At 42.6% G+C, this 26,825-nt stretch overlaps 1 protein-coding gene across 1 annotated transcript in view; it reads left to right on the forward strand.

Annotated features, from left to right (window-relative positions):
* Positions 1–12,690: 12,690 nt before the first annotated feature.
* The window catches only part of RNF11 (ring finger protein 11), a 55,496-nt gene continuing 41,361 nt past the window's right edge, over positions 12,691–26,825 (forward strand). The window contains exon 1 of the mRNA XM_066376250.1: positions 12,691–13,303. Within this exon, the coding sequence (XP_066232347.1) occupies positions 13,181–13,303 (123 nt within the window). The 5' untranslated portion in view covers positions 12,691–13,180. The remainder of the gene's footprint in view (positions 13,304–26,825) is intronic.

The raw sequence follows: 26,825 nt of genomic DNA on the forward strand, positions 1-26,825 counted from the left end.
TTTCTCCCTCCAGAAAGTCTCAATGTGATCTCTCCAACAGGGAATATGGTGACATAGGGCTCAAAGAGACAATGTTCCCTAGAGACAGGAAGTAGAAATTACCAGTCTCTTAAGACTTGGGCTTGGAAACTAGCGCAGTATCACTTCTGCTGTCTTCTATTGGTCAAAACAATCATAGAACCCACCCACACTCCAGAGGACGAGACATATACATCCCTCCTGTGAATCACAGGAAGATAAAAAAATTTATAACCATGTTTAATCTGTCACTATCTGGCATCTGGCCACAAATTATTCACATTCTTTAAAAATACATTCATTTCATCAAAAGATCTTTCCCTCAAAACTCAGTCCATTACAGCATCAGACTCAGGATTAAAATCCATGATGTCATCATCTGAATAAATTCCAGGTGTGGATGAGGCTCCTCAGATGTAATTCCTAGGTTATACCTTTTTGAGCATTGTTCCTTAGATCTCTGAACTAAAGAGATAAGTTATCTTCTCCTTAACACACATGACTACAATGGTGAGACAGGAATAAAATGACTATAATAGACACTGCTGTTCAAAAGAGACTGGTGATAAGAAGTACGTAGGGGGAATGAAAGCACATAGCAATCACTGGTACAAAGAACTTCGGAAAGCTAGGTAGGCACATGTTGCCAGTTCCTTAGATAAGGCCTAGTTCTTCTCCCTCGAAATAAGTCTCTGATTTTTGTTCTGCTGAGTCATCCTCTTTTTCCTTAAGAAATAGCTCCCCTCCCCTTTTTTTTTGCTTACCTGACCCTGTGATGGCACAGTAGATAAAGCATCGCTTGACCTGGAACACTGAGTCACTGGTTCAAAACTCTGGGCTTGCCTGGTCAAGGCACACATGAGAATTGATGCTTCCTGTTTCTCCCCTCTTCTCTCTCTCTCTTTATCTCGCTTCTCTAAAATGAATAAAGTCTTTTTTTAAAAAAAAAAAAAAAAAAAAAAAAGGGAAATAGCCCATTTTGGGCCCTAGCCAGTGGTTCAGGATAGAGCATTGGCCCGGCAGACGTCTTGGGTTCAATCCCCAGTCAGGACACACAGGAGAAGCAACCATTTGCTTCTTTCCCCCTCCCTCTCCTCCTTTTCTCTCTCTTCTTCTCCCGCAGCCAGTGGCCCTATTGGTTCAAGCACTGTCACAGGTGCTGAGGATAGCTTGGTTGATTCCAGCATCTTCCCTAAACGTGGGTTGCTGGGTAGATCCTGGTTGGGGCTCATGTGGTAGTCTGTCTCTCTGTCTACCCTCCTCTGACTTAAAAAAAATAAAATAGAAACAATAAAAAAACATGAATAAGAAAGTATGGGAAAGAAGAAATAGCCCATTTTTATAGTTGAGTAGTTTTCTCAGCCTGCTCCCTGCCCTTAGTAGGTTAGGAGTCCAAAGACCTCTTTTTTATTTATTTTATTTTATTTTTTTAGTGCATGCACATGCACACAAGACAGATAGACAGACAGAGAGATGAGAAGCATCAATTCGTAACTGTGGCACTTTAGTTGTTCATTGATTGCTTCTCATACGTGCCTTGACGGGAGGGGGTGGCTCAAGCCCAGTGACCCCTTTCTTAAGCCAGCGATCTTGGGCTTCAAGCCAGCAAACTTTGAGCTTAAGCTAGTGACCGTGGGATCATTTTGATGATCTACACTCAAGCTGGCAACCCTGCATTCAAACAAGTGACCCTCAGCTCAAGCCAGATGAGCCCACATTCAAGCAGGGTGACCTTAGGGTTTCGAACCTGGGACCCTCAGAGTCCCAGGTAAATGCTCTATCCACTGCACCACCACCGGTCAGACTTTAATGGGTAGTTTTGGTTTTACATGATGAAAAGACTTCTGGAGCCTGACCTGTGGTGGCGCAGTGGATAAAGCGTCGACCTGGAAATGCTGAGGTCGCCGGTTCGAAACCCTGGGCTTGCCTGGTCAAGGCACATATGGGAGTTGATGCTTCCTGCTCCTCCCCCTTCTCTCTCTCTGTTTCTCTCTCTCTTCTCTCCTTTCTAAAATGAATAAATAAAATTAAAATTAAAATTAAAATTAAAAAAAAAGTTAATAAAAATAAAAAGAAAAAAGAAAAGACTTCTGGAGATGAATAGTGGCAATGGTTGCACAATATTATGAATGTATTTAACACTACTGAGCTATACATTTAAAAATGATTGTGTTGGTAAAAAAATGGTTAGGGGTGGTAAATTTTATGTTAAGTGTATTTTAACACAATGAAAAAAGTTGAGAAAGCCATGTACTCTGATTTTATAGCAGTTTTATTCATAATTTCCAAAATTTGGGAAGCAACTAAGATGTCCTTCAGTAGGTGAAAGCATAAACTGTGGGACCTCCAGAGAGTGGAATATTATTCAGTGCTGAAATAGAAATGAGCTTTCAAGACATGGCTAGACATTGAGGAATCTTAATTGCATATTACTAAATTTTAAAATGTCCACTCCCATAAAAACTTTAAAAAATTGAGACGTGAGTCTGACCAGGTGGTGGCGCAGTGGATAGAGCGTCGGACTGGGATGTGGAAGGACCCAGGTTCGAGACCCTGAGGTCACCAGCTTGAGCGTGGGCTCATCTGGCTTGAGCAAAGAGCTCACCAGCTTGGACCCAAGGTCGCTGGCTCCAGCAGGGGGTTACTCGGTTTGCTGAAGGCCCACGGTCAAGGCATATGTGAGAAAGCAATCAATGAACAACTAAGAAGTCACAACGCGCAACAAGAAACTGATGATTGATGTTTCTCATCTCTCTCCGTTCCTGTCTGTCTGTCCCTGTCTATCTCTGCCTCTGTAAAAAAAAAAAAAAAATTTAAAAAAAAAATTGAGACATGAGTGCTTCAGCTCACACTGTTAGCATCGTACTTATGGACTACGTGGGCGAACTAGTTTGGATGCACCCAGCAGAAGAATACGCAGTAATGTGAAATATGATAGAGGGAGTTGGCATCCCCCAGTATGCTTACTACGCCATTTTGAACTGTTAAAAGTGCAAGTGTTCCATTTGTGTTGCTTTGTTTGGTAACGTTTTGGCCCTTACCATGGCTCCTAAATAAAAGTCAGAGTCTTCAGGTGGTAGTGCTTCTAAGAAGAGGACAGCCATAAGGATGGATGTCACAGAGCTATTGGCTTCACATGGACAGGAGCTGTCTGCTGAGGACCTCATTCATCTGGAGAAGCAGCTGATTGAAGAGAAAGAGACAGAAACCCCAGAACCCAAGAGATTTACTACCAAGAGTTTGGCAAAAGGTTTTTCTATGGTAGAGGATGGGTTGGCAAAATTTCAGGCTGAGTACCCCAGCAATGACAGGTCCAGGAAGATCTACAGAGTTGTTATGGATGCCTTGCAATGCTATAGGCCAGTGGTTCTCAAATGTTTTGAAGTCGGGGCACATTTAAAATCCTATAAATAATTGTAGGCACACTATATATAAATTTCTGAGAAATCTGTTATAATAATTAAGTCAAATATTAAAGAAAAAATATAAAGTCCAAGTGTGCTTTTATGGTAATTAAATGAAATAAATACAACAAAATTAAATTTATTCTGACATTAAAAAACATTTTTATGTTACATTTTTTGAGTTATGCTTTTTAGAATTCGTAAAAAAGAGGGGTTAAAAAACCGACAAAAAAGTTATCTTTTTTTATATATAGATACATTCTTAGTAAGATTTAGTAAATTCGGCAGGTCCCGGCGTGAATGCGTTTTTTCATTCTTGTGTTTATGACAAACATGAGTCTGATGTGTCCTAGAGATTTCTTCAATGTTTGGGCATATATTTGAAAGGCAAACTCTCATTTCCTCGTCAATACATTGAAGAATTTCTCTCTTTTTAGTCTTAATTGTGTTGAGGGTAGAAAATCCTAGTTCACATAAATAGGATATTGAAAATTGTTGTAAAATGTTCAAAGCTTTTTTAGATATTGCCACATATTTTTCTTTTACAGAAATCCAAAAGGCTTCAAGAGACAATTCCTTATGTTTAATCATTAATCCACAATCAGTGAATATAGCTGCCAGTTCTTCTTCTGTTAATGTTAAACCAAAGTCACTTGGAGCTTCCATGAATGGGTTTCTAGTCCAATCGTATTGTTCAGTGTTAAGTGATGGAAAATGCTATAAACTAAATTCTGTCTGTCAGCCTTCAAGTCCTATTTATTTGCACTTAACTCTTGCTCACTTCCAGAATCGGATTCTTCACTATCATGCTTCTTTTTGAGAAATTTACCCATTTTATTTGGGTGTATTTATCTAAAAATAATATAATGATGTGTTAATAATAAATATAATAATGATGTCTAAAAAAAAGAGTGGTATTTCCATAATAAAATGGTATAATAGCGTAACTATATTTATTTTTATATCTGGGCACATGCCGCGAACCAGCGCAGCTGTAATTCCAGGTCCCGAGTGGGAATGGTGCAGAATTAAGAAAATACCAGGTCGAGAGGGCCCTGTAATTGCAGCTGGCAAGAACAAAGAGCTCCCAAAAACCACATCTTGCTTTATTTATAGGGCAAAGTGAGGCCATTAGCAAATCAATGTTCTCTGATCACGTTTCCAAAGGAACCCAAGAATTTTACCAAGTGCAGAAAACCCCTACCATACATATCATCTTAACTTTATACCAAACAAAGGATAGAAGAAACTTGCCTCCAGTCTTTCCGGAGAACATAGAGGGTAGTATAAACAATTCAGCACCACAGTTTAACAATCTTTTGCAACTTAATCTGGCAAGTGAGGTGGGCGGTTGGGCAGACTGTCAGTTTACAGCCAGTTCCCCACACCTCTGTCCCCCAAAAATCTAAACCCCCAAAACCCTGTTGGTTTTTTGGTCCCCAACAGGCACATATTTCTCTGGAATACCATAGGGCACACCTGGAAATCTTCTAGGGCACACCAGTGCGCCCTGGTGCACACTTTGAGAACCACAGTTATAGGCAAATTTTGGAAGAGAAGAAATCATCAACCTTCCAGACTAGCCTGGAACAATTTCTTTAAGAAGGTAGAGAGGCCTGCAATAGATCCTGTACCCTCTACATCAGCTGCTTCTCGAGATGAAACACCTGTAATACAGGTAGAATCATCTCCAGCGCCACCTGACCCAGTATCTCCAGTACCTTCTGCAGGTTCTCCTGCCTCTCCAGCTTCCTCCTCCCAATAGGTCACTTTCTCCCACCTTGCAATGCTCCTTCCAGTGTGCAAGCCAACCACAGAAATAAAGGTAAGGAATTTTTTTTACATTCATTTTTCTGTTACTACAGTACAGTGTACAGTACAGTATACTTATGTCCTTTTCCCTTTTCTGTGGCTTAGTTGTTTTTATTTTCTAGATTATGATCTTACAACTGTGTTAGGATAGATAAGTGACTCAAGCTAGGGTGTGTTCCTATATCAATGTTGTAGGAATGGAACTGTGTCATAACCTGAAGACCCCTGACTATGACTTTATGGAAAAGGTAATACTATGAAGACAAAAAGAAGTCAGATGTTGCCAGGGGTTAGGAGTGAAAGAGGAATGAATAGAGCACAGAAGATTTTTAGGGCAGTGACAGTGAAATTATTCTGTCAGATGCTATAATGTTTAATACATTTCATTATATATTCATCTAACCCTTAGAGTATACAACGCCAAAAGTGACCCTAACATAAGAAAGGATTTTGTGGTAGTGATATGTCATTGTAGATTCATCAGTTGTAACAAAGGTACCACAATGGTGCAGAATGTTAATAATGGAAAGACTATGCATGTGTGGGGGCAGGTGGTATACAGTAAATCTCTACACCTCCTGCTTAATATTGATGTGGACCTAAAACTGCTCTCAAAAATAAAGTCTACTTAAAAAATAATCTGGCTCATATCTGCTTCTGCATTAGATCTTTTGCTGTCTGAGAAAAGTGGAACCAGAGAGAAGTTAAAGTGGTGAAATGAGTTTTATTGAAATTTTATTCAAAAACTATTGCAATAGGGGAAGAGAGACCTTGGTGTAGAACTGCACTCTCTTCTGAATACAAAAAGGACAAGTGGGGATTTATGGGCAAAGAACAGGGTTAGGAGTCAGTGAATGCAAAATTGCCAAGAGGAAACATCAGGGATAAGGAGAATTCTAGCTAAATCTATTTGACAGAATTTTATCTCTGCCAGGGTAGGGAATTCTGGCTAAACTGACTTACCAAGGTTAGGATCTTTAAGGCTTAGGGGAGCCTGGCAGAGTTAAGTCAAGGAGAATCTTTGTCAATGCAATAGTCCTGGTTACTATTTCCAATTTTAAATTATGTTTTGTAATTAGGTCACACTCTGGTCTACAGGCCACTTCCCAAGGGCATCTTTTTTTTCTTTTTTTCTTTTTTCTTTTTTTTTTTTTTTTGGTGAGAGAGAGAGAGGGACAGACAGAAAGGGGGAGCGATGAGAAGCATCAATTCTTTGTTACAGCACCTTAGTTGCTCATTGATTGCTTTCTCATATGTGCCTTGACTAAGGGGGGTACAGCAGAGTGAGTGACCCCCTTGCTCAAGCCAGCAAACTTGGGTTCAAGCTGGTGAGCCTTGCTTAAACCAGATGAGCCCATGCTCAAGCTGGTGACCTTGGGATTTCAAACCTGGGTCCTCTGCATCCCAGTCTGACACTCTATCTACTGTGCCACTGCCCAGCCAGGCTTTTTTTTTCTCTTTATTCAGTGAGAGGAGAAGAGGCAGAGATAGACTCCCACATGTGCCCCAACTGGGATCCACCAGGCAAGCCCCACTAGGGGGCGATGCTGTGCCATCTGGGGCATCACTCTGTTGCTCAGGAACCAAGTTCTTCTTAGCTCCTGAGGTGGAGGCCATGGAGCCATCCTCAGCACCAGGGCCAACTTGCTCAAATGAGCCATGGCTGTGGGAGGCAGGGTGGAGAGTAAAAGAAGCGAGAGGGGGAGGGGTGGAGAAGCAGGTGGGTGCTTCTGCTGTGTGCCCTGATCAGGAATCAAACCCCGGACATCCACACACTGGGCTGATGCTTTACCACTGAGCAAACTGGCCAGGGCCCCAAGGGGTCCTTTCTAAAGCTGAGTTATGAAAAGAGATCATTGAATAGCTACCTCCTTACAAAAGTGCATATGGATGCCAAAGGCATGCAAGATAATTCTTGCCCCATTCCCTTTTTATAAACACTGAAAAAAAGAATACCACACCTGACCAGGCGGTGGCACAGTGGATAGAGCGTCAGACTGGGATGCGAAGGACCCAGGTTCGAGACCCCGAGGTCGTCAGCTTGAGTGCGGGCTCATCTAGTTTGAGCAAAAGCTCACCAGATTGGACCCAAGATCGCTGGCTTGAGCAAGGGGTTACTTGCTCTGCTGAAGGCCCACGGTCAAGGCACATATGAGAAAGCAATCAATGAACAACTAAGGAACTGCAACGAAGAACTAAGGATTGATGCTTCTCATCTCTCTGTTCCTGTCTGTCTGTCCCTATCTATCCCTCTCTTTGACTGTCTCTGTAAAAAAAAAAAAAAAAAAAAAAAAAAAAAAAGAATACCACGATGAAAAAAGATGCAGTCCTTTCCCACAGTCTAATAAAGGCAACTGATATATGAATCAAATCCTGGCTTTACCTTTGAATAGCCAGGTTTTTACTGGACAGGAACTGGGCCCCAACTGGGTCTGCCTCTGGCCAGCCTGTAGTGTATGGGTTATTGACTTCATGCAAAAAAAGATTTCAAAACACAAGTCAAGGTGATTTTGAGAGTATGTTTATTAAAGCTGGGGACAGTGAAACAAAGAAGGGCTTAAGATAAAAGAAGTAACAGGAAAAAGCCCAGGTGGGGATGCTTTAACTCCCTAGAGAAGTTACAGGAAAGAAGTGAGCCAGGGACTTCTGTTGGCTCACTGAAAAGTCAGAGAAAAGGGGACCTTGGAGACAGGTTCAGGGGGTTAGCCCGGGATGAGCTGCCATTGCCTACTGCTTCCCTAGTTGCAAGTCTTGTGGGGACCCTTAGAGTTTAGGAGAGAAAAGTAAAGATGCATGCCTGAGAAAGAAGAAAGGTGTGGGCATGCTCCCAAGAGGAAACTTGTACCCTGGGTCCTTCATCTTTAGGGTTTTAAAGGCTGGGCGTTTAGGGAAGACCTTAGAGGAGATTTTCAATAGAATATGCATCAGCTTTATGCTGATGCAACAACAAAACGAGATTTATTCCCTTAACCTCAATCAACCTTGGGTGTGGTTGGCACAAATGGCATTAATTGGGTTTCTGCTATCTCCCTCCTTAGGTAGAGTGATTCAAGCTAGTTCCTCTCTGGTTGGGGAGAAGTGTAAACCATTCACTCTGGTGTCCTTGGTTAGGGAAGATAGGATTTAGCAATTTACTAGGTGGCTATACAGTGGTCCCTCATCTATCGCAGGGGTTAGGTTCCAGAATCCCCCATGATAGGCAAAGTAAGGCCCTGGCCGGTTGGCTCAGTGGTAGAGCATCGGCCTGGTGTGCAGGAGTCCCAGGTTCGATTCCCGGCCAGGGCACACAGAAGAAGTGCCCATCTGCTTCTCCACCCCTCCCCCTCTTCTTCCCACAGCCGAGGCTCCATTGGAGCAAAGTTTTCCCGGGCGCTGAGGATGGCTCTATGGCCTCTGCCTTAGGCGCTAGAATGGCTCTGGTCGCAACAGAGCAATGCCCCAGATGGGCAGAGCATCGCTCCCTGGTGGGCATGCTAGGTGGATCCCAGTCGGACGCATGCGGGAGTCTGTCTGACTGCCTCCCCGTTTCCAACTTCAGAAAAAAAAAGAAAAGAAAACCCGCAAAGTAGTGACCTTATATTTATTTTATTATTTATATATTTTTAAGGCTTTATTTCTATTTAATATTCTTTTAATGTTTTAATTAATATATTTTGTTGTTTTCAATTTTTTAGGCTAGAAAATGCTTATTTTACCACAAAAATAATTAAAATAATAAATATATAAAAATACCTACATACGGCAAAATCCCGCGACATAGCAAAAAACCCACAATACAAAATTAGATATATACAATTTTAAAATTTGTGATACAGTGAGAACACGAAAAGTGAACCACAATATGGCAAGGAAACTGCTTGGCCGATTTACTATTGGTCTTAGTTTCCCTATTCCACTTATCCTGGCTTACTGGCCTGTCTCAATGTGAAGCCATACCATGTTTCTCTTCCTACAAAACAAGAATGTCAATATACCTTTCAGGGCTCTTATATGTCTGGCTCAGGCTAATAAATGGAAGTTATGATTATATATATGAAAAATTGCATTGAAATATTCATTGTGATATATAGATATACACAATATAATATAATATATGATATATATATATAGATATACACAACATAATATAATAAGTCCCATTTATTTTATATTGTTACATATATTCCAACTAAGTGAAATCAAGGAGAGCTACATAAAGAAAGTGGTCTTAAAAGATGACTGAATTTCAACAGAAGGGATAGCCTGTCAAAAAGTCAGAAGTGGAAGAGGATAGTGAAAAGTGACAGCATGACAGGTAGTGTGATGTGGCTGGAGTAGAAGAATGCCTAGTTGGAGCTGGAGATAAGGATAGGATCAAATGTCTTCATGCCATAAAAAATTTCTGAACCAGGTCCTGGCCGGTTGGCTCAGCGGTAGAGCGTTGGCCTGGTGTGCGGGGGACCCGGGTTCGATTCCCAGCCAGGGCACATAGGAGAAGCACCCATTTGCTTCTCCACCCCCCCTCCTTCCTCTCTGTCTCTCTCTTCCCCTCCCGCAGCCAAGGCTCCACTGGAGCAAAGATGGCCCGGGCACTGGGGATGGCTCCTTGGCCGCTGCCCCAGGCGCTAGAGTGGCTCTGGTCGCGGCAGAGCGACGCCCCGGATGGGCAGAGCATTGCCCCCTGGTGGGCAGAGCATCGCCCCTGGTGGGCATGCTGGGTGGATCCCGGTCGGGCTCATGCGGGAGTCTGTCTGACTGTCTCTCCCCGTTTCCAGCTTCAGAAAAAATACAAAAAATAAAATAAAATTTCTGAACCACAAGTCAATGAATGCTCTCTGGTCACATTTTTCATGGTAGTAGTGTGGAGATAGATTGATGATTCAGAGGCAAGGGCTTCATTAAGAAACTGTTGCATTAGAGTATACAAGGAAAACAGCAATGGAGGGAAAGAAGCATGTGCCTGAAATTTTCTCTCCAAAAGATCCATTGATTTCATTTTCCAAGTTCAAGAGAATTAAGTGATCATTTGGGGATGTGTGAAAGATTCTGATGTAAACATGGCATACGATATACACCTATTTAGGTGAGAGCTATTAATGGGAAGAAAGGAAAGTCTTGGAGAAGAGGGCATACAGCAAAAAGGTTGCATTAAATATGGGATATGAGGTCCTGGCCGGTTGGCTTAGAGCAGTGGTGGGCAAAGCGCGGCTCGCGAGCCACATGTGGCTCTTTGGCCCCTTGAGTGTGGCTCTTAGGCCAGCTTAGGAGTACCCTAATTAAGTTAATAACAATGTACCTACCTATATAGTTTAAGTTTAAAAAATTTGGCTCTCAAAAGAAATTTCAATCGTTGTACTATTGATAGTTGGCTCTGTTGACTAATGATTTGCCGACCACTGGCTTAGTGCATACAGCATTGGCTCAGCATATGCACATCCCGGGTTGGGTTCCCAGTCAGGGCACACAAAAGAAGCGACCATCTGCTTCTTTTCTCCTCTCTCTCTTCCTTAGCCAGTGGCTTAATTGGTTCAAGCATCAGCCCCAGGCACTGAGGATGGCTTCATTGGTCAGAGCACATCAGCCTCAGGTACTAAAAATAGCTTGGTTGATTTGAGCATCGGCCCCAGACCAGGATTACCAAGTGAATCCCAGTCAGGGCACATGCAGGATTCTGTCTCACTCTCTCCCCTCCTCTCACATTAAAAAATATATATATGTATGTGTGTATGTGTGTGTGGGGGGGGGGAGTACATGAACACATTTAAATAAAATGATAATTTTGTAAAATAGGGACTCCGAGAATCCTTTCAGATTCTCACCCAAATGGTCTAATCACTCTCCTATGGATCCTCTAAAAATCTTTGGTGGGTGAGGTAGAGGACTCATCTGCTTGTCTTCCCAGCTGGACTCTGGGCTTTATCGGGAATAAGCAAGGTCTGGCAAATCAGTTTTCCTAGTGCTTAGCATAAGATCTAGAACCTAAATAAATAAATAAAAATTTAAAAATAAATAAAAGCAGTAAATGATGGATAAAAGAAAGAAGAAAGGGAGTCAAACCTGACTGGGCGGTGGTGCAGTGGATAGAGCATTGGCCTGGGATGCTGAGGACCCAGTTTCAAAACCCTGAGGTTGCCGGCTTGAGCGCAGGCTCATCTGGCTTGAGTGTGGACTCACCAGCTTGTGCACAGGGTCACTGGCTTGGCTGGAGCCCGGGTTAAGGCATATATGAGAAAGCAATCAATGAACAACTAAGGTGCTGCAATGAAGAACTCTCCCTTTCTCTCTCTCTAAAAAAAGGGGTGGAGTTAAAACCCACTTCTTGTCCTTTTGTTGAATAAATATTAGGAGCATCTCATCATTCTTGTCTTCCTTTACATACATTGCTTTTTGTGTTGTTTGTTCATTCAACCAAGAAGAAAGCCTACTCTCCCTCAGGCAATGTGCCAGGCCTTGCACAGTGGAGGGACAGATGATTCAGCTTGATCAGACTGTGACAGAGAAAAGCCCAGGACTGAAAGCACAGAGAAGGTGACTAACACAGAATGGAGGGTCAAGAGAGGCTTCCCAGGAGAAATGAAGTTGATTCCAGGAAGGCCAATTTGGAATAATGGTTAGCCTGAGGGAGGTAGAGGGTCTGGAGTGAGTTTCTGTTAAAGAAACAATATGGGTAAAGGCCTCAACCAGAGGAAACAGTTTTCTAGATAACTGCAAGTATTTAGACAGCCTAGAGTTTAGAATCTGTGAAGAGACAATGCTGCTAATGAGATTAGGAAGGTAAACAGATTTGTAAACCATTTAAAAATTAATACTTAGTCATAACAGTATTGGGAAGCTACTGAAGGTTTTAAACAAAATAATATGATCAGATTTACATTTTAGAAAAGATATTTAACTATGCAAATAATGGATTGGATAGGGGTAACGGTGAATGTACAGAGAATAGCTTTTAGAGTATTGCAATAGTGTGAGTGAGAAATGGTGGTGGCTTGGACTATGGTGGTAGAGATGCAAAGAAATAGAACAATCTGATATACATACAACTGGAGGAAGAATCTCTGTCTGGGATGTAGGAGATTAAGGAAGTGATTGGATAGATAGTGAAGGTTCCTTAGTGAGCTTGGACTTTCTCTTCAACGGATAAAGGGAGAAGCCATTTAAGATTTTAACCATGGGAGTGATAGCTTCAGATAAAGGTGTATAAATAGATCACTAGGCAGAAGGCAGTGAGAAGACTGTCAGAACAGCGCACAAGTAAGAGCTGAGACAAGCGGGGAGGGAGAAGTGGCTGTGGGGAGACACCGGAGACTTCAGAGTGCTAGAGAGGTTTGGGAGTCATATACAGAGAATAAGCAGAACAGACACAGCCCCGGGGAACAGCTGGGGCGGGAGGGGGCGGGGCGGAGCTGCCCACGCCTCCCGGCGCCGGGGGCGGGCCCAGAACACGCACGGCGGCGTGACGCAGGGCCGCAGCTGGCCTCGTTTCGGCTGCCGTCCCCGCTTTGAGGCGGAGTAGGATGAGGCCCGCGGCCGCGGCTCGGGCGTCTGCAGGGGCAGGAGCAGCTGAGGCAGCAGCTGAGGCAGCCGCGACGGCCGCGCCCCCCCCTCCTGACCTGGATTAGGCCCAGCAGCTCCGCGGCCGCCGCCGCCCCGCGGGGGGGCGGGGTGGGGAAGTGTCTCGTCTCCCCGCCCGCCCCCCCCCCCCCAGCACACCGCCGTCTCGCTGGAGGCTTCTGCTGCGACCCCAGCGGAGCCCGCGGCCCAGCCTTGAGCCTCCACCCCCGGGGGCTGGCATGAGCGGCCGTTCGGCGGCGCCGGGGGGCGGGGGAGCCGCCGCCGCCTGAGCCCCAGCCTGCCGCCCAGCCCCACCTCGCTGACCGAGGCTGACCGCGGGGCTTGCGAAAGACCCCGCCACTGCTTTCTGTCCCCTCCCCCCGCCGCCCCCAGGTCACACACCGTAGCCCCGGAAGATGGGGAACTGCCTCAAATCCCCCACTTCGGATGACATCTCCCTGCTTCACGAGTCTCAGTCCGACCGGGCTAGTTTTGGCGAGGGGACGGAGCCGGATCAGGAGCCTCCGCCGCCATATCAGGTAGGGGAGGGTGTGTGTTGGGAAGAGGGGGTGCGAGGAGTAACTGCAGCGCCGGCCGAGGTTGAGGGGGCTTCGAGGCTGTCACGGGCCCTGGCCTCGGCAGGGCCTGGCCTGGGGGGCGTTGACCCCCGTAGGGCTGGGTCTGAGGGTGGCTGCTTTCCACTGTCAGAATTGGGGGGGGGGGGTCCTTCACCTCTTCTCAAGCTCGGTGTGGGAATGGTATTCCGACCTTGAGTTCTGGGATCGGAGTATGTGATCATCTCTCCGTGGCCGGCGGCAGCTGGTTGGCTGGTGGAGCTGGAAATGACCTTTTCCTTTATGTGTGGATCGTGGGGTCTGAGCTCTGGAGATGATTTCCTCATAGGTCCGCCACCTGGATTATGGGTTCTGGATGGGTGGTTGCCCTCCACCCCGTTTGTATTTTCATGTGTGATCATCCTCTTTGCCCTCCCTCCTCTTCCCCTCCCCTGTTTGTGTTAACTGGATCTGGTAGGTGTTCATTTCTCCTGCTTGGGAGAAGATCTTCAAGTGGTGATTTTAGTTCCACCATATCAAGAGTAACCTTTTATTTTAAGTTACTTATTTATATGTATATATTAATTTTTTAGCTCCTCTTTCTTTACTCCACCCCATGATACACCTATTAAACGTTCTGATTTAAAACTTAGATTGTCTTGAACTTTGGAAACCCTTAAACCTGATCTCAGAAATACCTTCTGTTACTTGTGGTTCTCTCATTATATCGAAGGCTTTCTCCTAAATAGTTTCATTGCTTTTTGTACATCAGTCAGCATCCCCAGATGTGTTTACACAATTAATAAAGAACTAAGCCCTCTTGAGAAAACTCAAGATATGTGGATGTTAAAATCCATAATATATACAAACCTTTTCTCTACTTACTCAGTTTTAAATGATATTGGTTAAAAACTTTTTTTTCCAGAAGGGCTTGCATAGTTAAGGGGCTTAATTTTTTTCCAGAAGGGATTTAAGTTTTCTAACTGGGCAGTCTCCTTTGTTGTTTCATGGTGACATCATTATCTAGTGTTATTCTTTTCTCATTCCTGTGTAAACCAGTGTCTCATGACACCAGAAAAACCTGATCACACAAGTTGGTTTTCTGGATTAAAGCCTTCAGGGGCCTTTCATAAATACCAGTCAAGTCCAGTCTTAATGGTGGCATACAGAAACCTCCATGACTTATCTCACCTTCTGTATTCCAGGCTTGCCACATGCACCAGCCTGTTCATACCTCTTTGCCTTTGCTCCATTTGCTGCCTCTGCTTGAAGCCCTTCCCCCAAGGTCAGCCAGGTGAACATCTAATCCTCTTTAGAACTCAGCTCTGCCGTCACCTTATTTCTGGAGTCCCGCCCTGAATCCATCACTCCCTTGTTTGTGTCTCCCTGGGCCCTCTATACATCCATAAACAGCACATAGAACACCTGACTGTTAATATCCTCATTTAATTAGATATATGTCTTATCCTTCAGGCATTTCCCTCCTCCCATAGTGTAAACTGCTTGCAGGTAGGGATCCTGTGTCTGTCTCCTGTTTGCTGTTGTATCCCCAGCATTTGGCTCTTGGTAGATACTCAGTGTGGTGGGATAACTGAAGACTGTAAGCTCTGGAGAACAGGATATACGTTCCCCAATGCTCTGTACAATTTCTGGTACAGAAAACACTTAAATGTTGAACGAATTAATGAATTTGAATTCAGTATTATGTTTTTAAGTTCACACACCCATTTCTTCCGAAGAATTGTCACAGGGAGTCCCTTTAAAAATTGAAGCTAAATCTGGATGTCTTTCTGAATCTTTGAAGAAAATAAACTGTTTATATTTTACTTTTCGTTACCCTCAAAATACAATAAGAATATGTATGTGCTTATTTCAGTTTCATGAGCAAATTTTTGTAGAGGTATGAATTTTTATTTCAGAATCCCCTTTCATGTTCCCTAACCCCTTTCCAGGCAAATTGAATATCTTTGACTTATTCCCCTTTTTCTCTTACCCTTATAACATAGTGTCGAGAATTGTGTTTGCCTTTTCCAAGAGGACTAGATGATAATGAGAGTTTTTTTGTTGTTTTTTTTTTAAGTTTATTTTACTGGCCCTGGCCGGTTGGCTCAGCGGTAGAGCGTCGGCCTGGTATGCGGGGGACCCGGGTTCGATCCCCGGCCAGGGCACATAGGAGAAGCGCCCATTTGCTTCTCTACCCCCCCCCCTCCTTCCTCTCTCTCTCTTCCCCTCCCGCAGCGAGGCTCCATTGGAGCAAAGATGGCCCGGGCGCTGGGGATGGCTCCTTGGCCTCTGCCCCAGGCGCTAGAGTGGCTCTGGTCCGGCAGAGCGATGCCCCAGAGGGGCAGAGCATCGCCCCCTGGTGGGCAGAGCTTCGCCCCTGGTGGGCGTGCCGGGTGGATCCCAGTCGGGCGCATGCGGGAGTCTGTCTGACTGTCACTCCCCGTTTCCAGCTTCAGAAACATACAAAAAAAATAAAATAAAATAAAGTTTATTTTACTTAAAAAAAATTTTTAATAAAGATTTTATTTATTCATTATAGAGAGGGGAGAGAGAGAAGGGGGGAGGAGCAGAAAGCATCAATTCCCATATGTGCCTTGACCAGGCAAGCCCAGGGTTTTGAACCAGCAACCTCAGCGTTTCCAGGTTGACACTTGATCCACTGCGCCACCACAGGTCAGGCAATAATGAGAGTTTTCTTTGTTTTTGTTTTTGTTTTTTGGCATTATGGAGGAACAAGTTTTGAAACATGTTATTTGTGACAGTGAGTGTTTTTTGTGGTTGCCTTTTCCTGAAATGAATGGCCCAGATGCTGATAGGTAAATTTGGTAAAATTGAAAGAAGATAATTTCTTTTTAAAATGGGAGCATAAAAAGAGAAACTTGGGTTAGAAAAAAATTTGTGCCCCCTAAAGGAAATAAGATTTAGGTGACCTAAGAAACACCAATCCAAGGTAGATGATTTATATTTTCAGTAGACAAAGGTAACTTATTTTTTTGCTTAAGTAGTATATAATTAGCAGAGCTACAGGCATATTGGCTAATTTCTTTAAAGAATAGTCTCAGTACAGTAGGATTAATTTTTTTTTATAAAGGAAATAGCTGATTAAAGGAGCCCACTGGTATTTTTTTGTAGTGAGTAGTTAAAAGAGATCTATGTGTTTGTGTTGCACAATGTAAATAAATGGCAAGAGCTCTATATAGCAAACTTTAAAAACTTTTTTTTTTATTTGATTTTAGCGAGAAAGGAAGGGAGGGAGGAAGAATGAGAAACATTCATCTGTTCGTGTACGTGTCCAGAGATCAGATGGCAACCTCTATGCTTTAGGATGATGCTCTAAACCAACTGACCTATCTGGCCAGGGCTAAACTTTTTAATAAGTTCCAGTTATTTTCTATTAACAGAATCTGACAGATTTTTTTATTTAGCAAAAAGTAAGCACTGCACCATGAAAAGTTTATAGGAAGTATATATTTCTGTCCTGGGTTTCTTTAGTAGCCTCCTAACTGGTCTCCCTTGTCTTCCCAATAGTTTTTTCTTAACTCAGCAGCCAGAGTGATTCTGATAAAACAGCGTGACACCCTGCTCAGCTTCTGTGGATTCCTATTTCATTCAACATAAAAGCCAAATTCCTTACAGTATCCCATAAAGTCTATATAATCTATACCCTCTGCCCCATACATACCTCTCTTGATACCTCTACTACCTCCCCCCCCTTACTGGCTTTCCATTAGCCTTTCTGGCTTCCTTGTTCCTAGGATACTCCAGAACCTTGCTCTGGTTTCTGTGCCTGGAGTGCTCTTACCACAGGTATCACTATGACTGACTCCCTCACCTTCAGTTCTTTACTCAAATGACATTTTCTTAAACCCTCTCTGACCACCCTACTTAAAATTGCAACTTGCAAAAAGATCCTGGAATTCTTCCTTACACTGTTCTGTTCTCCCTCATAGTATTTATCACTTTCTAACACACTTATCTTACTATGTTTGTTTATTATTATCTGTCTCTTCCCACTAAGCAAATGTGATTTTTTTATTTTTTAATATTTTTTTATTTTTGCACTTTTCCGAAGCTGGAAACGGGGAGGCAGTCGGACAGACTCCCGCATGTGCCCGACAGGGATCCACCTGGCATGCCCACCAGGGGGCGATGCTCTGCCCATCTGGGGCTTCTCTTTGTTGTATCCAGAGCCATTCTAGCACCTGAGGCAGCCGCCACAGAGCCATCCTCAGCGCCCGGGCCATCTTTGCTCCAATGGAGCCTGGGCTGCAGGAGGAGAAGAGAGAGACCGAGAGGAAGGAGAGGGGGAGGGGTAGAGAAGCAGATGGGCGCTTCTCCTGTGTGCCCTGGCCAGGAATCGAACCTGGGACTCCTGCATGCCAGGCCAACGCTCTACCACTGAGCCAACCGGCCAGGGCCGCAAATGTGATTTTTTTTTTTTTTTTTTTGTATTTTTCTGAAGCTGGAAACGGGGAGAGACAGTCAGACAGACTCCTGCATGCACCCGACCGGGATCCACCCAGCATGCCCACCAGGGGCGACGCTCTGCCCACCAGGGGGCGATGCTCTGCCCCTCTGAGGGGGGTCGCTCTGCCGCGACCAGAGCCACTCTAGCGCCTGGGGCAGAGGCCAAGGAGCCATCCCCAGCGCCCAGGCCATCTTTGCTCCAATGGAGCCTTGGCTGCGGGAGGAGAAGAGAGAGACAGAGAGGAAGGACCGGGGGGGGGGGGGGGGTAGAGAAGCAAATGGGTGCTTCTCCTATGTGCCCTGGCCAGGAATCGAACCTGGGTCCCCCGCATGCCAGGCCGACGCTCTACCGCTGAGCCAGCCGGCCAGGGCCAAATGTGATATTTTAAAACTTGTTTTATAGGTACCTAGAACAGTGCCTGGCACACATTAGACACTCAGTTATTGGTTGAATGAATGGCTTTCTTTTCATTGAATTAATGTATTTCTTTTGAGGCAAATGCATTTGAATGTCTTATAAGAACTATGTAGATTCTTATTTAGTGTCTTTTTTTCTTTATTATGGATCATTTATAAGGAATCAATTCTAAAAATCAAATCTCAATAATATTAAATATAGGAAATGGTTTAAAATAATTATTGATGAAATAATTTAGGGCTTTTTATTTACCCTTTATATTCTATAACAAAACATTTATTTTATGAGAAAGTACTTGAATCTTAGTCCTTAAAAAAATGGGAGGGCAGAGATTAGAGCTTTTTTTCAATTAGAAGGTAAAAACAAAGCAATTTGTCATGCCCTCTATTCTATTTCCAGAGTGTTTATCAAGAATACAAAAGAAATCTACCCATGAAGAGCAGTCTTATAAGAGTTGTAAGAAGGAACATAAAGAGTGGGGAATGAGGCCCTGGCCGGTTGGCTCAACGGTAGAGCGTCGGCCCTGCGTGCGGGGGACCCGGGTTTGATTCCTGGCCAGGGCACATAGGAGAAGCGCCCATTTGCTTCTCCACCCCCCCTCCTTCCTCTCTGTCTCTCTCTTCCCCTCCCGCAGCCAAGGCTCCATTGGAGCAAAGATGGCCGGGGCGCTGGGGATGGCTCCTTGGCCTCTGCCCCAGGCGCTAGAGTGGCTCTGTTCGCGGCAGAGCGACGCTCCGGAGGGGCAGAGCATCGCCCCTGGTGGGCGTGCCAGGTGGATCCCCGTGGGGCACATGCGGGAGCCTCTCTGACTGTCTCTCCCCGTTTCCAGCTTCAGAAATCTAAAAAAAAAAAGAGTGGGGAATGAAGCCCCTTAAGTAAAAAGGGCTGGTAGGCAGTCCAGCGCCCAAAGATATATGTGAACAGATTGAAGTACCACTGTCGCTCTAAGACCTAGTTTGTCATACTAATTCAAGAGTGACATTCTGGCCCTGGCCAGATAGCTGGGTTGTTGGAGCCTCAGCCAAAGTGCATAGGTTGCCAGTTCTATCCCTGGTCAGGGCACATATAGGGATAGATTGGTGTCTCTTTCCCCTCTCCCTTCTCCCTTCTCCCCTCTCCCCTCTCTCAGTAAAATAAACATTAAAAAAAAATGACATTCTTTTTCCTGACTGGTGGTGGCACAGTAGATTGAGTGTCAACCTGGAACATTGAGGACCCAGGTTCAAAACCCCTACGTCACTGGCTTGAGTGTGGGATCATCAACATCGTCCCATGGTCACTGGCTTGAAGCCCAAGGTTACTGGTCTGAGCACGGGGTTACTGGCTCAGCTGGAGGCCCCCCCAAGGCATGTATGAGAATAACTAAAGTCAGTCAATGAATAAAGTGCCAAAACTAAGAGTTGATGCTTCTCATCTGTCTCCCTTTCTGTCTATCCTCTCTCCTCTCTCTCTCAAAAAAAAGTGACATTCTGTTAACAGCTTAATCATTAAACAAGAACAAAAACCACTTAACAGTTCTATCTGAATATGTGTGTAAATATTGGTTTCTCATTTTTGTAGTAATTATATACTGTAATTTGAGATTTACTAATGTCTTCCTCCTCTGCTACACTTTGTGATTGATACATTTGAAATTTTAAAATCAGAAGTAAAATCAGTTATTGTTAATACAGCATTGAATGCAAGTGTAGCTGTGGTTTTGGAGTCTGATGGATCAAACTCTGGTTGTCACACGCATGTAAAATATGAAGGGTTTATCCTTGGTGGTTGGCGCAGTGGATAGAGCCTCCTGGAACACAGAGGTTGCTGGATTGATTCTGAGGACACCAGCTCTAACTGAAGGTCATTGGTTTGAGCCCCGATCAGGGGCTCATATGAGTAGCAATCAATGGCTGCATAACTAAGTGGAACAATAAGTTGATGCCTCTCTCTCTCTCTCCCCCTTCCTTCCCCCCTACTTCCTCCTTCCGTCCGAAAAAATATATATATACGAAGAGAGTTTATTAGGTTTTGTTGTGTTTTTTTTGTTGTGTTTTTTTTGTATTTTTTCTGAAGTTGGAAATGGGGAGGCAGTCAGACAGACTCCCATATGCGCCCGACCGGGATCCACCGGCATGCCCACCAGGGGGCGATGCTCTGCCCATCTGGGGCATTGCTCTGTTGCAACCAGAGCCATTCTAGCGCCTGAGGCAGAGGCCACAGAGCCATCCCCAGCGCCCGGGCCAACTTTGCTCCAGTGGAGCCTTGGCTGCAGGAGAGGAAGAGAGAGACAGAGAGGAAGGAGAGGGGGAGGGGTGGAGAAGCAGATGGGCGCTTCTCCTGTGTGCCCTGGCTGGGAATCGAACCCAGGACTCCTGTATGCCAGGCCGATGCTTTACCACTGAGCCAACCGGCCAGGGCCAGTTTTGTTGTGTTTTGAGGAGTTTTTTTTCACAAATAACAAAACATAACATTTTGGGTATTTCAAATTGTGACTGAATAAAGCTTTTTTTTTTTTTTAAGTTTGGTCTCTTCGTAGAACTCATTAAAGGTAACTCCCCTTCTTTAAAAATCTAGAATATAATGTAATAAAGTGCTTATTTTTAAGCATTTAAAGCTGTAATATCTTGGCTTTTCGATACCTTTATGAAGTTAAATTCAAGTAACTAAAGATTTTTTTTTTAACTAAAGATGTTTTTATGTTTTATTTTGTTTACTATTTTGATAGAAATTACCTCAAAATATATTTAACATATCTTGGTCTTCTTGATTAAATTATTTAACTTAAAAAAATACCCTATGGGAGTATCTGAGATCTTATTCCCTGCGTTGTTGTCAGTTTGGCTCAAATAACCTCATAATTTAAAAAATGCCCTATGTATGAAATTATATTCTTCCCCTCTTGAAGTTCCACCTCTCTTTGTTGAGGTACAGATCAACTCCAACCTCTTAATAAAATCTTCCCTGACCATTTCTCCTCTCTCACTTCTGATTTTATTTGTACTGTATTATTTATCTAGAAATCACATATTACCTTCTAAATTAACTCTGGTGCTTTAACAATTATTTTTCCAGATTACAATTTTCTTAAAAATTAGAATGACGTAGACCTGGTCAAGTGGCTCAGTTAATAAAGTGTGGTCCCAGTGCACCGGGATCCTGGATTCTGTCCTTGGCTCGAGGCATATAGGAGAAGTACTGAGTACACAACTAAATGGAACTAAGCCTAACAAGTTGATGCTTATCTCTCTTGCTAAAATTAATTTAAAAAAAACAATAGGACTTCCTCAGGGAAGTCTTCAAAAAAAAAATTAGAATGATGCTAAATTTTCTAAGTGGAGTGGAATGGTACCTTACACATTGTAGACACCCAGTGACTAACTTAGAAATGTGCCATCTCCCTCTCATTCTGTCACCACCGTAATTGGGATCCTCATTACCTCACAATAACCTAATGGACATCTCCTCTCCTCCCCATTCATTTAATTTCTTGCTGCTAGATAGATTCTATTCATATCAGATCCTTTACTTCTTAGTCCTTAGTGATTCTTCATGACTCATCCCTGAAAATCTCTTAGATCTCTGTCAAAATCAAAATCTGTCGCCTTACTATATATACTTTTCCAGCTTTTTGAGTCTGACTCTAGTCCAGGGGTCCCCAAACTATGGCCCGTGGGCCACATGCGGCCCCCTGAGGCCATTTATCCGGCCCCCACCACACTTCTGGAAGGGGCACCTGTTTCATTGGTGGTCAGTGAGAGGAGCATAGTTCCCATTGAAATACTGGTCAGTTTGTTGATTTAAATTTACTTGTTCTTTATTTTAAATATTGTATTTATTCCCGTTTTGTTTTTTTCCTTAAAACTAAGATATGTGCAGTGTGCATAGGGATTTGTTCATAGTTCTTTTTATACTCCAGCCCTCCAATGGTCTGAGGGACTGGCCCCCTATGTAAAAAGTTTGGGGACCCCTGCTCTAGTCAGTGGACAGTTTGCTGTAATCTATATATGCCTTCAGATTTCTGTCCTCTGTCTTTGGTCATTCTATTCCCATTGCCAGGAATGTTCTTCCCTTAATTTCCAATGTAAATTATAGCTTTCAAGGCCCAACTCAAATGCCATGAATCCTTTTCTGATCTCCCCCAACATGACTAATTTCTTAATCTGAACTCCTTCAGGAGTTCATTTACCATCCTTAGGACACTTTCTTCACCCTTCCTACTTTTTTTTTCCTTCCTATTTAATTTTAATTATTTATAGCAACTCCCATTAGAATCCAAGTCTGTTGATTCATCTTTGCTTGCTAGAAGTATGCTTTTCACATAGCAGATACTCAAATACTTGAGTAAATGTGAAAACCAGTTAGGTTTTTCTGTAAGAGTGTGCGTCTGTATAAATTGTTCCCAGAATCATGTGCTTTAGTGTTTGGCCTTTGTACTTTAAAGGGTTCTGCTGTTTTTCTCTCCCACATTAACTATTTTTATCTGACTGTATTTAGTTTTGTCCTGTCACTTCTAATTTATAAAGTGCATGAGCTTTGGGCAAGTTAATCTTTCTGTATCTTTTTCATTTGAGTTTGGTTTGTGTTCTATGTAATTCAGCTTGCCTTGGTCTTTTTTAAATAAATAAGCAAAGGTTTTTGGGTTTGTTTGTTTTTTGCTTATTTACTTATAATCTTTGTTACAGAGGTTTTGTTTATGCCTGATCTGCTAGTCTGGATGTCCTTTAATTAAGGCTGATTCTTTGCCATTAAGAATGTATGCACCTTTAAGAGTAGGACAGTCTGTATGTCACTTTAATTCTAGAGCTAATTATAGAGTAACTTGAGAAGATAGGGTAATGAGTTACTTGGTACATAAGATCCAAAAACTTGACTTTCTTAAAATATTTTTTAGTTAATACTTTCTAGAAACCTTCATATTTTATTGTAAAATTTAGATCTTTAAAAATCTTAATATAATACTTTAGAATGGGATTCCTTTTTAAAAGATCTTAATTTAATTTGGTTTCTTTTAAACTGAGAAATTGTCACAGAATGGCTTCTGTAGGTTCTCCCTGACTTTGTTCAACTTGTGCCCCTTCTTTCTGCTTTCTGTCTTTATTATGTCTCGAGCTATGTTAAAATCTGGAAATGAGAAGGGAGTAAAAATAGGATGATTGTAAATACAACTGGAATTAAATGTATTTCTTGGTCATCATGTCTCAAGCCATTTTTTAATAGAATTATCTTCTCTGTATTATCTTCCTTCAAGCAAAAGAGTTAGGGATGATGTATTTCTATCATTTATTCAAACAGGTTATTTTAAAACATAGGCTGTCACAAATTTCCAGAAATTGATTCCTTACCAGTAACTTTTTTTTTTTTTTTTCTTTTTTTTTTTCTTTTTTCATTTTTCTGAAGCTTGGAAACAGGGAGAGACAGTCAGACAGACTCCCGCATGTGCCCGACCGGGATCCACCCGGCACGCCCACCAGGGGCGACGCTCTGCCCACCAGGGGGCGATGCTCTGCCCATCCTGGGCATCGCCATGTTGCGACCAGAGCCACTCTAGCGCCTGAGGCAGAGGCCACAGAGCCATCCCCAGCGCCCGGGCCATCTTTGCTCCAATGGAGCCTTGGCTGCGGGAGGGGAAGAGAGAGACAGAGAGGAAAGCGCGGCGGAGGGGTGGAGAAGCAAATGGGCGCTTCTCCTGTGTGCCCTGGCCGGGAATCGAACCCGGGTCCTCCGCACGCTAGGCCGACGCTCTACCGCTGAGCCAACCGGCCAGGGCTCTTACCAGTAACTTTTAATAATAAACTTAACAAACACTTACGATATTGCTACCATGCTCAGAATTCAGGTTTTTTGCAATTATGATATAAATGAAATTAATAGTGAGGTGATGAAAATACTAAAGACTCACACAAAATGGAAATGTGAGTGAAAGATATAAGGAAAAGCTGGCTTAATGACAGCCAAAGTGTGTGCTTTTAATGGCATAAGAGATTGCTACATGCAATAGAGAAGTAAAATGATAATGGAGAACTAAATATATTTTCTGCTCTTGGAGAATCTGCCTGACCTTTTGATTTTGACATTCAATTTGGCTTTATGGTATGTTGATTTTGAAGTCTCCGAGTTCCTTTATTTTAACTGATTAAGAATACTTTGAGTTCAGTTTAATGTGAATGCATATATATCTATCTTTTAATTAAATAGCCAACCTGGAGTGTGCTCCCAGGGGCCAGTTGAGTAATTATCTTATTACTTAATCCAGAGAGCATACTGTAAAGTAACTAATAGATCTGAAAGTGTGAGAAAGAAAGCAGTCCTCCAGATTTATTTGTTTCCAAGTTTATTAAAATTCTTTGAATTTCTTATGAAACTGAATGGCTTTCAGAAGAGTGAGACTTTTATAACTGAAACTAGTTAAGTTTTAACTAGTTATAAGCCAACTAGTTAAAATTACAGATGATTTTGTATAACCATTTAATTCTCATATTTATAGGGGGGGGAAACAGTTACCATAAACTGAGCACCAAGGCTTATGGGTGAAAAGCAGTGCTCTTTTTTTTTTTTTTTTATGGGTTTCCATGTGGGCAGCACCATCTTTTTTTTTTTTTAAGATTTTTAAAAAAATTTTTTTTAAATTTTATTTATTCATTTTAGAGAGGAGAGAGAAAGGGAGAGAGAGAAGAGAGAGAGACAGAGAGAGAAGGTGGGGAGGAGCTGGAAGCATCAACTCCCATATGTGCCTTGACCAGGCAAGCCCAGGGTTTCGAACCGGCAACCTCAGCATTTCCAGGTCGACGCTTTATCCACTGCGCCACCACAGGTCAGGCAAAAGCAGTGCTCTTGATACCTATTTTCTGTCAGCCCCAAGTTTGTGTTAGGCACCCAAGGGAAAGGAGAAGTGAGTCCTTTATCCCTGAGGAATTAGCATTTTAGTTAAGGGGACAAGATTAATGTATAATATATACATAAAACTGTTAATTCAGTGTGAAATAGTATATAATCAAGTATTTCATTGTTTGATGTAGACTTGGAAGTTGGGGGATCAGTTTGTGATTAGGCTGAGGATCCTAAATTTATTTTTCAGGTTTTGAAGACTTCAGATGAAGCCTTATATGAACATCAGTGTAAAAAATGAGTAAAACCAAAAGATCTGCCCTTATTAAACTATGAGTGAGGGAGCTTGGAGCCAAAAGAATAATGAGTAGGGGGTAAGCATGAATTCCGAGGTAGCTGTATATAATCTTATACAGTTAAAGTGTAACATACAGGGGTGGGCAAAAGTAGGTTTACAGTTATACAAATAAATACTACTGTAATTAATAAATGATAATACAAGAGTAAACTTTCGTGTACTTATACCTGTAAACCTACTTTTGCCAACCTTGTATATGTGTGTGTAAACCTTTTTATTGTTTATATACAATAATCATTATATCTTTAACAGTATAGCTAACAGTATCTTAATTATATAGCCTATTTCCACCCACCCCCAAAAGACTCCCTTATACCCCATTCAACAGTCAATACCTCTTCCACAAAGACAACCATTATTTTGACCTCTTATAACCATAATTATGTTTTTTCTAGTTTTGAAGTCAAATAGAATAATTTGTTCAGCATTGTGAAATTCATTTGTGTTCTTACAAGTATGTGAAAGTTCATATTATTTTTCATTGCTGTACAGTATTCATTTGTATAAGTTTATTCTACTGTTAATATATGTTTGGGTTGTGTTAATTTTGGCTGTATAAATCTCTATGAACATTCTTTTTTATATACTTAATGTACATAAGCACCTTCTTATTTTGAGTATATATCCAGGAGTGGAATTGCTTTGTAATGGAGCAGTTATATATTTAGTTACAGAAATCTTCAAAAATACAGAGAAGTTGACAGAATTGTTTGGACACCTGTACTCCCACCACTTAGATTCTGCAGTTAATATTTTGCCATACTCATTTTATTTATTTATTTATTTTTACAGAGACAGAGAGAGAGAGAGATAGGGACAGACAGACAGGAACGGAGAGAGATGAGAAGCATCAATCATTAGTTTCTCGTTGCAATATCTTAGATCATTGATTGCTTTCTCATATGTGCCTTGACCGGGGGCCTTCAGCAGACTTAGTAACCCCTTGCTTGAGCCAGCGACCTTGGGTCCAAGCTGGTGAGCTTTGCTCAAACCAGATGATCCCGCGCTCAAGCTGGAGACCTCGGGGTCTCAAACCTGGGTCTTCTGCATCCGAGTCTGACACTCTATCCAGTACGCCACCTCCTGGTCAGGATTGCCATACTCATTTTAACATATATCCATCCCTCTATCAATCCATCATGTTTTTTGATGCATTTCAAAATAAGTTGCCAAATAGTTTTCTAAAGTGATTTCACCAGTTAACACTCCAGTCAGCAATATATGAGTTCTATTTGCACTACATCCTTACCAGCACCTTATATTAGCAATCTCATTTTAGACAATTTGACAGTATGTAGAAGTATTTTTGTGGTTTTAATTTGCATTTTTCCAATGAGAGATACATCCCAAATTACATACTAATATGTGTCTTATTGTGACTGGCCTCTTTCACTTCATAATGTTTTCAGGATTCATCTATGTATGTTATGGCATGTAGCAGGACCTCATTCCTT

The sequence above is a fragment of the Saccopteryx leptura genome, chromosome 3, assembly GCF_036850995.1.
Source record: "Saccopteryx leptura isolate mSacLep1 chromosome 3, mSacLep1_pri_phased_curated, whole genome shotgun sequence".
NCBI lineage: Eukaryota > Metazoa > Chordata > Mammalia > Chiroptera > Emballonuridae > Saccopteryx > Saccopteryx leptura.